The sequence below is a fragment of the Doryrhamphus excisus genome, linkage group LG19 (genome assembly GCF_037039965.1).
Source record: "Doryrhamphus excisus strain RoL-2023G ecotype Guam linkage group LG19, RoL_Dexc_Guam_v1.1, whole genome shotgun sequence".
Taxonomy (NCBI): domain Eukaryota; kingdom Metazoa; phylum Chordata; class Actinopteri; order Syngnathiformes; family Syngnathidae; genus Doryrhamphus; species Doryrhamphus excisus.
Window position 1 is genome coordinate 15046125 of NC_136375.1, and position 13551 is coordinate 15059675.

The 13551-nt window shown below is 38.2% G+C and overlaps 3 protein-coding genes across 10 annotated transcripts in view; 1 reads left to right on the forward strand and 2 right to left on the reverse strand.

Annotated features, from left to right (window-relative positions):
* The window catches only part of zfyve26 (zinc finger, FYVE domain containing 26), a 31151-nt gene extending 27647 nt beyond the window's left edge, over positions 1-3504 (reverse strand). For 7 of the 8 annotated variants that reach the window (XM_058056978.2, XM_078798898.1, XM_058056977.2 and 4 more), the window contains exons 1-5: positions 3203-3504; positions 1820-2086; positions 1655-1730; positions 451-537; positions 230-358 (exon numbers count right to left, since the gene is read on the reverse strand). In XM_058056978.2, coding sequence (XP_057912961.2) covers positions 230-358; positions 451-537; positions 1655-1730; positions 1820-2022 — 495 coding nt within the window. In that variant the 5' untranslated portion in view covers positions 2023-2086; positions 3203-3504. The remainder of the gene's footprint in view (positions 1-229; positions 359-450; positions 538-1654; positions 1731-1819; positions 2087-3202) is intronic. The other variant, XM_078798897.1, reaches the window with a different exon arrangement.
* A 294-nt stretch (positions 3505-3798) lies between these two features.
* On the forward strand, positions 3799-8487 carry LOC131107225 (galectin-related protein B). The gene is made up of 4 exons (XM_058057049.2): positions 3799-3916; positions 3992-4077; positions 6132-6339; positions 6413-8487. Exons 1-4 carry the CDS (start codon positions 3887-3889, stop codon positions 6554-6556), a joined length of 468 nt encoding a protein of 155 aa, XP_057913032.2. The 5' UTR covers positions 3799-3886; the 3' UTR covers positions 6557-8487.
* Positions 8330-13551, reverse strand: plek2 (pleckstrin 2). The gene is made up of 9 exons (XM_058057029.2): positions 13209-13551; positions 12965-13129; positions 12140-12315; positions 11976-12067; positions 10995-11182; positions 9343-9444; positions 9186-9269; positions 9036-9114; positions 8330-8930 (listed from the first exon to the last, which is right to left on the reverse strand). The coding sequence occupies exons 1-9, from the start codon at positions 13257-13259 to the stop codon at positions 8803-8805; spliced, it is 1065 nt and encodes a 354-aa protein (XP_057913012.2). The 5' UTR covers positions 13260-13551; the 3' UTR covers positions 8330-8802.

Sequence of the window (13551 nt, forward strand, 5' to 3'; positions counted from 1 at the left end):
CTCCTTCCTGATCCTATCCATCCTGGTCACTCCCAATGAGAACCTCTCTGCTACCTCCAGTTCTGCTTCCTGTCTTTTCCTCAGTGGCACTGTCTCTAGACCAAACAACATGGCTGCTCTCACCACAGTTTGATATACCTCGCTGGTCTCACTCAATACGGAATCCTACTTACTTATTTACTTACTTATCAACAAGGGCTTACCGTACTGCAATTTGATGGTACTGTACCTGTAAGAAATGAGCGAGCGACTGAGCGAGTCGCGGCCTTTTCTTCTCCAGCAACGTCTGCAGACAACACTCCACGGCGGCGTGCGTGGATGCTCGTGTTTCTGTGGCGCCAAACGCCTGCTGCACCTGCTGATGGGAACACAGGTGATGTCATAGTCAGCGGCGGCATATTCATAAGGCGCTCCGTGTGATAGGTGACGAATGAGGTGAGAGAGCGCAACCTGAAGAAGAGGCTCCTGGAGGCCCTCTGACCACAGATGCTCCAACAGGAGGAGGAACTCCAACTCTCTTTTGACGCTGGGAGAAACCTGCCATGGAGAAGTGGATGACGCTATCTGTTGTTGTTGTTGTTGTTGTTTCAGCGTTTGTTGAGACAGGGGGCCAATGTGATCGCCAGAATTTTCAGAAGTTTCAATGATCTCACAACGGGCACAATAATCATAACAACATGGGCTGCTGTTGGCGACATAACCCATGACAAGCTAAACCTCCAACGTCACTTCCTGTCCTCAACAAAGTTCCCCGAGGGAACATTTTTACTGTGACACACACGAGAACAGGAGTTTTATTACATCTTAAATTGCATATTAATTCTCATTATGTCTACTAAATAAGGTGATACCAGTCTAAAGCCATTTAAAGCTGCCATTACAATACATGGATGAGACAATAGACACCACAGGAAGTATAATGTCCAGAAAAAAAAGAAGGAACTGCTGACATGTGAGTCGATTTTATCTTGTTTACCGTATTTTCTGGACGAAAAGTCACTCTGGAGCATAAGTCGCACAAGGCCAAAAATGCATAATTGGGTAGAAAAAAACTGTACTGTACTGTAGTACAAGTCACATTTTTTGTGGGTAATTAATTTTACAAACTATGTGACCAAAAGGAAGGCAATTTCTATACGGTCTTCTTTTCTTGGATGAAATCTATGATACTGGCTAATACACATGTACAGCTGACTATAGGGGTGCTATTTTATTTCTAGAGGGCTCTAATCATGTTAAAACTCTCATTTAGAAGGTCACAAACTAGAAAAATATTTGGGCTACATGGGTTGTTAAGGGAGGGGTAGTACCTCTGTAGGATGACTATATATATATATATATATATATATATATATATATATATATATATATATATATATATATATATATATATATATATATATATATATATATATATATATATACAATACATACGTATATGTGTCAAAGATTATTCTCTTTTTATGTATTATTTTTGTCATATATATGTATATATATGACAAAAATCATATATATATATATATATATATATATATATATATATATAATTTTTGTGTGTGTGTATATATATATAAGAGAAGAATCTTTGATGTGCATGAAACAAATCCGCCCCCCAGGTCTTAAGTTGGACATCTGTGTGTTAGCTCCACTTTACCCGCTCTTCTGTCCATTTCTCCAAGACCTGAAGCCAAAACCAAGCCAGCTTGTGCGGACTGCCCACAGACTCCCATCTAAAACACACATTTATTTGGAAAAAGCCACAAAAATGAATGGAAACAAGTCAGGAAAAGCATGGGAACACAGTCGGACGTGGACTCACTTCAACTTGTAAGGATGACCGACAGCGGCCTTGAGTATCTCCTCAAGCTTCCCCGAGTGTCCTCCTGTGGACTTGACCAGTTGTGGCACACAGGCGCCGGCCAGCTCCCACTCTCCACACCTCAGGCACCTCTTGAAGTACTCAAAGAGGTCCTGCAGCGAGGTCTCGGCCTCGCAGCCAAAAGGATGCAAGGCCGGCTCCATCGGTACACTGCTCTGGCTCAGGGGAGGTGTGTTCAGGTGTTCCGGGGAATGGAGACTTCTTGACCTGGAAGCACAGTAGCAATCATTGGAATGTCTTTAAGATAGCTTGTCTGACTGTTTACATCAGGGGTTTCATCAAACGTTTTCCTCCGGCAATGGCCGGATACTAGATGTGCTAAGACGATATAGCATATACTGTATGTTTACAGTATTACATTGTAGCTGAAAAAGCCTACAAATAATATTTGTATTAATAAACTTTGCTCTTCCCAAATAGTTCCACTTTCTTCTCATAATATTACCACTTTATTGCCATCAGAACCTTTTCCCCAACCTAACTTTCCCCAAAAAATATTTGTTTTGTTTGCTATAATATGACTTACTATATTTACTTAAAAAAATATTTTTATTTATAAAAATATAAAAAAATAAAAATATATATATTTCCACGTCATGCTTCTAAAAATGATTTTTACAGCCCTAATATTCCAAAATGTGAAAATTATTTCTTTTGCCTCTCATTAAATAGCAATTCTAAAAACTATTTCAAATATTACATAAGTTATGCTTGTAAAATTTTAGAAAACCATGTTTTTCTCCTAACTTATTGACTTTATACTCGTAAAATGACAGCTGTTTTTTTTGTTTCTTATGTCCAACTATTTCAACTTTTTTTTTCTTTGCTTACAATATTTTATTCAATGAAAATTTCTGAATAAAATGATGTACAACATGTAAAATTCACCTAATTAAAATGCCAAAATCCAGCTACATAAATCCACTGTCTAAAAAAAACCTTGGTAATAAAGAAACAACAAATTAACCTTCATATGCAAACACAGACATGGGCCTCATATGGCCCCTGGGCTGCACTTTGGACACCCCTGGTTTATATTGCTTCCAAATGGAGGTTCGCACAACAACAACTTATGTGTGATAAAGTCCAACAAACAGTTTTCATTTCCATTTATAAACTGTTAAAAATCCGGTTGTGTTTATTTAAAGCAACGGTCCTTTCACGGAAATGACAAGTGGCTACCTTTCAAGTTAGCATTAGCATTAGCATTAGCATTAGCGTCAGCGTTGCTGAAAGTCCGTGCTAACTTTTCTTAACATCGATAACAATCGTGCCGGCCCAGTTGGAAACTTAAGCGTTCTTAAAATCAATTTAACGACTTACTCATGTTGTCGTGTCGTTGCGCCCTCCGCCCGCCATATCCGTGCGGCTTGTTTACACTGCTAGCTATAGCAATCTTACATTGCTAGGTTTAGCTGCATGTCAGACAGACAGCCAGTCAGTGGAGCTGTCATGTGACTTGATCACCTGACCTGACTGGACGGCAGCTGGTCGGTGAAAGGCGAAGTGAAAGTTAAAATATACGGAACCCCCGATGGGACATGGAGAAAAAAAAAAAGACGGTTAAAAAACAGACACATTATTTTTTAACAAAAAAGGGCGCCTATTCTCCAAGAGCAGGACAGCTTCCGGTGCGCTCGGCAACACTCGGGTAACACTCGGGCAACATCGGTGCAGGGAAAGTCAGGCCTTCAAAATAAGAGAGACGTGGACCAGGGGACGATCAAAATGTCTCTTATTTACACAAATTTCCCCTTATTTTTCCGGAAAGTGTCCCTTATTTGTAAAGCAAGCCTTACCAGGTATGGGTTAGTGTAGAAAAAACAACAAAATAAAAAAAAAAGATGCAGGGAAAACATGCCCACATTTTGTTTTGTACAAGATACCTGTCTCTCCACTGTCAGTGCCTCATAGGGAGGTTGTTTCTATGGCAACAGGCTGGAGGCAGAACCAGTCCTTCTTGGCACCCCTCTCCAAGCCGCCACACTGCGTCACACCCTGAGTGGAATGGAGGACTGCACGGACAAAAAAGCCAATGTATGAAGCTTCCTTTTCTTTGTTTCACACAGAAAAAGCATTTTATTTCTTTATTCTGCACGCATTGTCTGACAGGGGGAGTACATCGGAGAGATAAAGGGCGGTCTGCGGCCTTCCATGAAGCTGGTGGTGATGGGAATCGTGGATAAGAAACCCAAGAGGTGGGTTGATTGACGCAGGGCATCACACACGGCACAGGCTCGACTGTGGCATTGTTGTTTCATTGTTATGTTTGCTAGTCCTGGTAGCCTTTCCTGGTAAATACTCCTTTTGTGGACTTTATTCTGGTAAAATGGCAGCTCTTTTTTTCCCTCATTCGGTTGGTGTGGTTTGAATTTTTCAATATTTTCAACTTTCTTCTCATAATTCTGACTTATTCCCGTAATATTATCATTTTTCCCCAACCTAATTTTCTATTGAAAAATTGACGTTTTGTTTTTCAGAATATTCTGACCTTAAAAAGGACATATTTTTATTTTATTATATCATCATATATCATATCACTGAGCATAACAGTGAAAGCTAATCTCATGTTAGCCAATGGTGTCGCCAAACGGCAGCAAGTAAATGTTAAACAGAAGAGGGCAAAACATTGATCCTTGTGGAACTCCGTATGTTTTGGAATGTCGGAGGAAACCGGAGTACCCGGAACAAAACCCACGCATGCACGGGGAGAACATGAAAACTCCACACAGACATGGCCGAGGGTGGGATTGAACTTGGATTTCCTAGCTGTGAGGTCTGTGCGCTAACCACTCAACCGCCGTGCAGCCCTCAATATCATATCAAATCATATCATATCATATATCACATGTATATCATATCTCATATCATTATATTATACAAAAATAACATTATTTTTCCTCACAATATTACAAAGTTATTCTGGTAAAACTATTATTTTTTAATTCGTAATTTTGACTTTAGTCTCATAATATTGTAACCAACCTAATTTTCCATAAACAAATGTATGTTGTTTTTTTTGTTTTTCATTAATTGTGCCTTAAAAGAAAGAATATATTTTTTCTGCAATACTTGAAGTCTATGCTGCTAAAATGATATTATTTTTCCTCATAATGTTGCAAGTCTATTCTGGTAAAACGGCTTAGAATACACATTTTTACTGTAATATTTTGATTTTGTTCTCGTAATTTTGTTCTTGTTTTTATTTCCCTATTTCTGCTGTTGTTTGTTTACATTTTTCAACTATTTTGACTTTAACTTTAAACAAAGTTATTCTGGTGAAATTGCTATTTTTTCTCTCTTTTTTACAATTTTTTTCCCACAATATTTTGACTTTTTTTCTTCATTCATAATTTTGACTTGAGTCTCAAAATATTATAACTTTTCCCCAACCTAATTTTCCATAAATAAATGTATGTTCTTTTGTTTGTTTTTCATTAATTCTGCCTTAAAAAAAAGAATATATTTTTCTGCAATACTTGAAGTCTACGCTGCTAAAATGATATTATTTTTCCTCATAATGTTACAAGCCTATTCTGGTAAAACGGCTACTTTCTTTTTGCTTAGAATACACATTTTTTTACTGCAATATTTTGATTTTATTCTTGTAAAATTGCAGTTGTTTTTATTTCCCTATTTCTTCTGTTGTTTGTTTACATTTTTTTTAACTATTTTGACTTTCTATTTTAACTTTAGACAAAGTTATTCTTGTAAAACTGCTATTTTTTTCTTGTTAGAATACAATATTTTCCCACAATATTTGGACTTTTTTTTCTTAATTTTGACTTTAGTCTCATAATATTATAACTTTTCCACAACCTAATTTTCCATAAATAAATGTATGTTCTTTTGTTTGTTTTTCATTAGTTCTGCCTTAAAAAAAAAGAATATATTTTTATGCAATACTTGAAGTCTACGCTGCTAAAATGATATTATTTTTCCTCATAATGTTACAAGCCTATTCTGGTAAAACGGTACTTTCTTTCTGCTTAGAATACACATTTTTTACTGCAATATTTTGATTTTGGTCTTGTAAAATTGCAGCTGTTTTTATTTTCCTATTTCTTCTGTTGTTTGTTTACATTTTTCAACTATTTTGATTATATTCTTCTTCTTCTTGGAATGTCTTGGAAACTCGAAACTCCATCTCTGTGTGGAGTTTGCATGTTCAAGAAATGACATACGTATGACGCATCACAGCAAAGCATAACAGTGTCTACATAGGTATCATTGTTTTTTTTTTTTGGTGCAGCATGGAAGTGGTGGTGTCCAGTAAGCCGCAGAGAGACGAAGATGATGAGGAGGAGGAGTCGGAGGAGCGAGAGGGCGACGTGGGTCTCCAGTTGAAGGTCAGCTTCCCGGACAAGGCCGTGCAGCGTAACGCCCGATTGGCTGGGAAGTGGGGTCGTGCTGAAAACATCCTCTCCTTCTTCCCGTTTGCACCCGGAGAGCCCTTTAAGGTATTTTCCCCTTCCTCGTGTCTTCTTGGAACATTTGTCCGTCATCATAAGATGAATCTCACCTTGTCCTTAGATGGAGATCGTTTGCGAGCACCAGCAGTTTCGCATCCTGGTGGACGGCCAGCCTCTGTGCGGCTTCAGCCATCGTCTTCCTCAGCTGGACAGCCTCACCGCCTTGCGGGTCTTTGGGGACGTGCACCTCACCAAGGTGGCGTGATGGGCTGGGGGTGCCCGGGGGGGGGGATTCATGAGCTTTGTCGTGTTTGGAATCACGCAAAGTGCCTTCAACGTGCTGACTCGTCAATATTCTATATTCTTCCATACATTTCATACTGCAGTCTTATTTTGAAATCATACGAGCATCTCCGACTGCTTTCATTCTCCTTCCTCATCCAATACTAAAGTAGAAGAACATTATTCACATTGATGTCACATTCATATTCATATTCATGCTTAGTTCTCATGAGAATAAAATGTGATTTAACTCTGTGTATGTTCCCTGTAAAGCATCATAATATTTGTACTTTATTTAAGTATTTTCAATATTTTTTCTGGGAATATTCAAACTACATTCTCATATTTTTATTTTACCCCCCTAAAATTGGGAACATTACAACATGAATCCTGAAATATTCCCACTTTATTCTAATACAATGACAACCTTTTTTTCCCTCATAATATTTCCAATAAAGAGTCATAATATTTTATATTAACACTTTATTCTCATCAAAGTATTGTTTTTTTCTGTAACTCTTTTCTGGAAATATTTCAACTATGTTCTCGTCATATTTTTATTTTACCCTCCTAAAATTGGGACTTTTTTCTCTTCACATTACAACATTAATCCTGAAATTTTCCCATTTTATTCTCATACAATGACAACCTTTTTTTTCTCATAATATTCCACATAAAGCGTCATAATATTTGGACTTTATTCTCATTAAAGTATTTTCAATGTCTTTTTTCTGGAAATATTCCAACTATGTTCTCATCATATTTTTATTTTATCCCCCTAAAATTGGGACTTTTTTCCTCCTAATATGACAACATGAATCCTGAAATATTCCCATTTTATTCTCATACAATGACAACCTTTTTTTCCCATAATATTCCCCAAAATGCGTCATAATATTTGCACTTTATTTAAGTATTTTCAATATTTTTCTGGGAATATTCCAACTACATTCTCATCATATTTTTACTTTATCCCAATAAAATTGGGACTTTTTTCCTCCTAACATGACAACATGAATCCTGAAATATTCCCATTTTATTCTCAAACAATGACAACCTTTTTTTTCTCATAATATTCCACATAAAGCGTCATAATATTTGGACTTTATTCTCATCAAAGTATTTTCAATGTCTTTTTTCTGGAAATATTCCAACTACGTTCTCATCATATTTTTATTTTATCCCCCTAAAATTGGGATTTTTTTCCTCCTAATATGACAACATGAATCCTGAAATATTCCCATTTTATTCTCATACAATGACAACCTTTTTTTCCCATAATATTCCCCAAAATGCGTCATAATATTTGCACTTTATTTAAGTATTTTCAATATTTTTCTGGGAATATTCCAACTACATTCTCATCATATTTTTACTTTATCTCAATAAAATTGGGACTTTTTTTCCTCCTAACATGACAACATGAATCCTGAAATATTCCCATTTTATTCTCAAACAATGACAACTTTTTTTTCGCATAATATTCCCCATAAAGCGTCATAATATTTGCACTTTATTTAAGTATATTCAATATTTTTCTACGAATATTCCAATTACATTCTCATCATATTTTTATTTTTTATTTATTTTTATTTTATTTATTTTCTCATAAATACTCATAATTATCATATATTCTATATTATTATTCACATAAAAGCAGGATTTTATCACCACATAATACCCTTTCTAAAAAAAAATCTTGTCTCATAAAATTAAAACACTTTTATTATTTTTTCTTGTAACATTCCCACCAAATTGTCATCCAACATTAATTCCCACTTTATTCTCGTATAATAACTTTTTTCCTTCATAATATTCCCCATAAAGCGGAATAATATTTGGACTTTATTCTCATCTCATGACGTGTTTTTGTAATGATATTCTGACCTAATTGCCATAAAATGATCCATCTCCTAGAATGAAGCTCATGATCTCTTGCATTAATTCACATAAAAGCAGGATTTTATTAGCTTTCCTAAATTCCTAAATAATTTTCCATGTTTTCTTCACAAAATGACAAGCTTTTTATGACTTGTTTATCGCAGCAAAATGTGTCTTGGCTTGTTCTTGTGGCTGCGAAGCAAGAAAAAGGCTGACGAAGGATCGCCAATGTTCTGACTCGTCACGTCGAGAGCGCAACGCCAAGGGAATGTTACGTTTTATGTGAAAATCCCAGAAAAAAGAAGGCCGCGGAAGCGAGTGGAACATGTAGCTACCGGAGCGGCCCCCCTATGTGTTCTCCCGGATGGCGTCGATCCACTCCATCTTGTCCTGGTGGCTGGGAGCCTGGATGAAGTAGTGCCTGTCTGACTGCGTGATGACCTTGAACAGGTTGCCTTGAACGTTGCCTTTCACTCCTGCACGACACACATGAAACAGCCACAATATTAGGAACACCAGAAGTACTGAGGAAAACATTCAGGGAAACTGTTGTGTTCATTTTGGGAGCGGCTGAGACCCACCCGAGGGAACGCCGTTGTCATCCAGCGAGGAGACCAGGGAGCCTCGGAGGGCGAATCCTCCGACGGGGCTGACGTCATCCTGGAAGGAGACAGGAGGACCGGCTTGACGTGTGACGGGACTACCGGAAGAAAGACCTGCGTGTTCCTGACCTTGGCGGGGTCGTAGTAGTGAAGGAAAGATGGTGGTGAGCGCAGCACAAAGAGTCGAATCTTCCAGTTTTTCCTCCGGTGTCCCTGATGGTGGACACGTGACGCTGAGACGCTGAGACGCAAACGGGTAAAAAAAAATAAAAAAGGATGGTCTCACCTGCTTGAGCAGGTAACCTCTCTTGATGACATCACCGCTCAGCTCCACGGCGGACAGCGACGTCTGGGCCTTCACGCTGCCTCTCTTCTTCAAAGTGTCTGACTGGGATGGCGAGGAAACACGACGAACAAATGTCACGTATTCTTGTATACCGAGACTTTGTGAGGATAAGCGGTAGGAAATGAATGAATGAATAACTGATCAAAAAGTGAAACTAAATGAATATTAATAGTGATAATATTGAAATATCTAAAGCAATAGAAAAAAAGACATTATTTACAGGCATGATATGCTTGAGTTTGACATGATCGTAGTAGACTACAAGTCGTAGACAAGTTGAAAGCAAGTCAAAGACAAGTCAAAGACAAGTCGAAGACAAGTCAAAGACAAGTAGTAGACAAGAAGTGGACAAGTAGTAGACAAGTAGTTGACAAGACGAAGACAAGTAGTAGAAGACAAATAGAACAGTCGTAGGCATATTGAAGACAAGTCGTAGACAAGTCGTACACAAGTCCTAGACAAGTAGAAGACAAGTCATAGACAAGTCATAGACAAGTCATAGACAAGAAGTAGACAAGAAGTAGACAAGTCAAAGACAAGTCAAAGACAAGTCAAAGACAAGTCGAAGACAACTCGAAGACAACTCGAAGACAACTCGAACACAAGTCGAAGACAATTCATGGACAAGTCGTGGACAAGTCGAAGACAAGTCAAAGACAAGTCGTAGACAAGTAGAAGACAAGTCCTAGACAAGTCGTGGACAAGTAGAAGACAAGTCGTAGACAAGTCAAAGACAAGTCGTAGACAAGTCGTAGACAAGTCGTAGACAAGTCGTAGACAAGTCATAGACAAGTCATAGACAAGTCGTGGACAAGTAGAAGACAAGTCGTAGACAAGTCGAAGACAAGTCGTAGATAGACAAGTCAAAGACAATAAAAGACCGGTAGTAGACAAGTAGAATACAAGTCGAAGACAAGTACGTAGAAGACAAATAGAACAGTCGTAGACAAATCATAGACAAGTCGTAGACAAGTCGAAGACAAGACGAAGACAAGTCGAAGACAAGTCGAAGACAAGTCGAAGACAATTCATGGACAAGTCGTGGACAAGTCGAAGACAAGTCGTAGACAAGTCACGGACAAGACATAGACAAATAGAAGACAAGTCAAAGACAAGTCGAAGACAATTCATGGACAAGTCGAAGACAAGTCGAAGACAAGTCGTAGACAAGTAGAAGACAAGTAGAAGACAAGTCATAGACAAGTCGTAGACAAGTAGAAGACAAGTCGTAGACAGGAAGTAGACAAGTCATAGACAAGTAGAAGACAAGTAGAAGACAAGTCATAGACAAATAGAAGACAAGTCGTAGACAAGTCAAAGACAGGTAGTAGACAAGTAGAATACAAGTCAAAGACAAGTACGTAGAAGACAAGTAGAACAGTCGTAGACAAGTAAAACACAAGAAGTAGACAAGTCGTAGACAAGTCAAAGACAAGAAGTAGACAATAAGTACACAAGAAGTAGACAGGTAGAAGACAAGTAGAAGACAAGTAGAAGACAAGTCAAAGACAAGTCAAAGACAAGTCAAAGACAGGTAGAAGACAAGTCGTAGACAGGTAGAAGACAAGTCGTAGACGTGTGCCGCCACTCACGAAGCTGTAGAGCGCCGTAGAGTCGTCCGTGAACTGCTCGCCCGGGCCGGCGGTGCGGAGGGCCTCCACGCTCCTCAGGCCGACGGTCCTCAGGAAGCCCTCCTCCAGCAGGGCGGACGCCAGCGTCACCGCCTCGGCACGGGTCACAACCAGCTGCATGAACACCAGCCAGTCCACCACCGCCGAGCCTGAACATCAACCACCCTCAGCGTCAGCCCCCCACCCACCTCAGTGACATCCATATCAAATATGTATCTCCTCATATCTGGAGGCAACTTCTTCTATTTAGAAACAGAAAAGCTATAAAGTTGACCGATAAAAGATTAAAAAGGAATATTGCTAGTATTAATAAAAATAAAAACTCATTTGTTTAAAATAATCTTACTACTAATTAATAGTTTTTATGATAATACTCATGCTAATAATAATCACTAATTGTTATATTCACTTTTCATTAATAAAAAATAGTAATTGTACATTAGATTTAACACAAAAAATTGCAAAAATTTGTTGTATGAAAAAATTGAAATAAAAGTTGTTAAATAAAATAATAAACTAAATAAAATAAATTAAATAAAAATTAAATAAAAAACAAAAATAAAATAAAAAATAAATAAACACTAATAAATAAATAATAAATAAAATAAAATAATAATAAAATAAAATAAATAATAAATAAACTAACTAAATAAAATAATATAATAATAAATATATTATCTATATATAATATATTATATAATAATAAATATATTATCTATTTATAATAATCCTAACAGTATTCATTCATTTTCTACTGCTTATCCTCATGAGGATAAGTCTTGGGGCGAGAGGCGGGGTACACCCTGGACTGGTGGCCAGCCAATCCCAGGGCACATATAGACAAACAACCATTCACACTCACATTCATACCTATGGACAATTTGGAGTGGCTAATTAACCTAGCATGTTTTTGGAATGGGGGAGGATGGTAGTGGGACGGACCTGAGAAACAGTTGCTGTAGGTGCGTCCTTGCTCCACGTGGTTGCTCATGTTAATCCCGCTGTGAAGGTCATACATGGACTCCAGGACTTTGCTAGAAGAAGAAGAAGAAGACGACCATATGAGGAGGCACGCCCATACGCCAAATGAGCCACGGAGAATCCACCTCAGGTTGATGTTGTGCGGCTGAGAGACGTCGGGCGTCCGTCGCCCGCTTCCTTCCTCCCCACCCAGCTTGTCCACGGCCGCCGTGATGTCCGCCGCCCACTCGTCGCGCTTCTCCCGGGAACACGCCTCCAGGAAGTGATCCACGCCGTTCCTGGTCTGGAGCCTGAACACCAGCTAGGACGGTGAGGTAACAACAGCGGGGTATGCCCTTATTACACGCTAGGCTCAGAGTGCTTGGTGACTAATAATAATATTATTATTATTATTATTATAATTATTATAATATAATATTATTATTATATATTATATATTATTATAATATAATATTATTATTATTATTATAAATTAGAATAATTCACATCTCTCTCTGCATGACTCAGCAGGGAGTCACATGCTACGCTGTTATTATTCATTCAGAATATCATTCAATCTGTCACACAAAATCAAGGCAAATATTATTCATATCAGTTTTTACGGGTGATTCATATTTTTCTGGTGTTCAAAATGTCCATTTCTAATTATTTTCGGGGGTGCTGGAGCCTATCCCAGCTATCTCGGGACGAGAGGCGGGGTACACCCTGGACTGGTGGCCAGCCAATCACAGGGCACATATAGACAAACAACCATTCACACTCACATTCATATTTATTGAATATTATTTATTGAATTTAAATGTATTAAAATTATTATTTATTAATAATATTGAAATCAGCACATTATAACCCAAAAATCGTATTTGTCCTAACTTTTTATGGGTCATTATTTCCGTTTGTGTAAGATTTTTCTATTATATATACGAAAGTATGACGTCACCAAGCCTCACCGGTCGATTGTCGTACTCCAGGAAGGGACACGTGACGACACAATCCTTCATCATGATCTTTCCTCGCTGGCACGAGTCCCTTTTGCCGCCCTCGTACTTGTAGTAGATCAGCTTGTCTGGCGTCAGCACAAACCAGCGGGCCTTCCAGTTGTGCACCAGGTGACCCTGATAGGACACACGCTTTTACACAACAACACTAAGTGACCCTGATAGGACGCACACCTTTATACGTGTACAAACTCACCCTTTTCACCAGGAATCCTTCCCTTAGAATTGTTACATTCTGTGTATCCATTCTTAGAACTACTTGCTGCTACCTGCACCACTCCTGAATCAACATGTCTCACACACACACACACACACTACAGCTACACATGTGCACAACACTTAAACACACCTCCAAGCACACTTTGTGATTCAGAGAGGGTGTGCCTAGGCTGCAATTTCAACTATAACCACACAGCGGCGCCACCGTTCTATGAGAGTCCCATATGAAGTCACTGAAACGAAGCACACGAAAACACACACACAGACACAGAAATGTTATTATAAATGAAATATCTACATACAAAATATAATAATAAGTA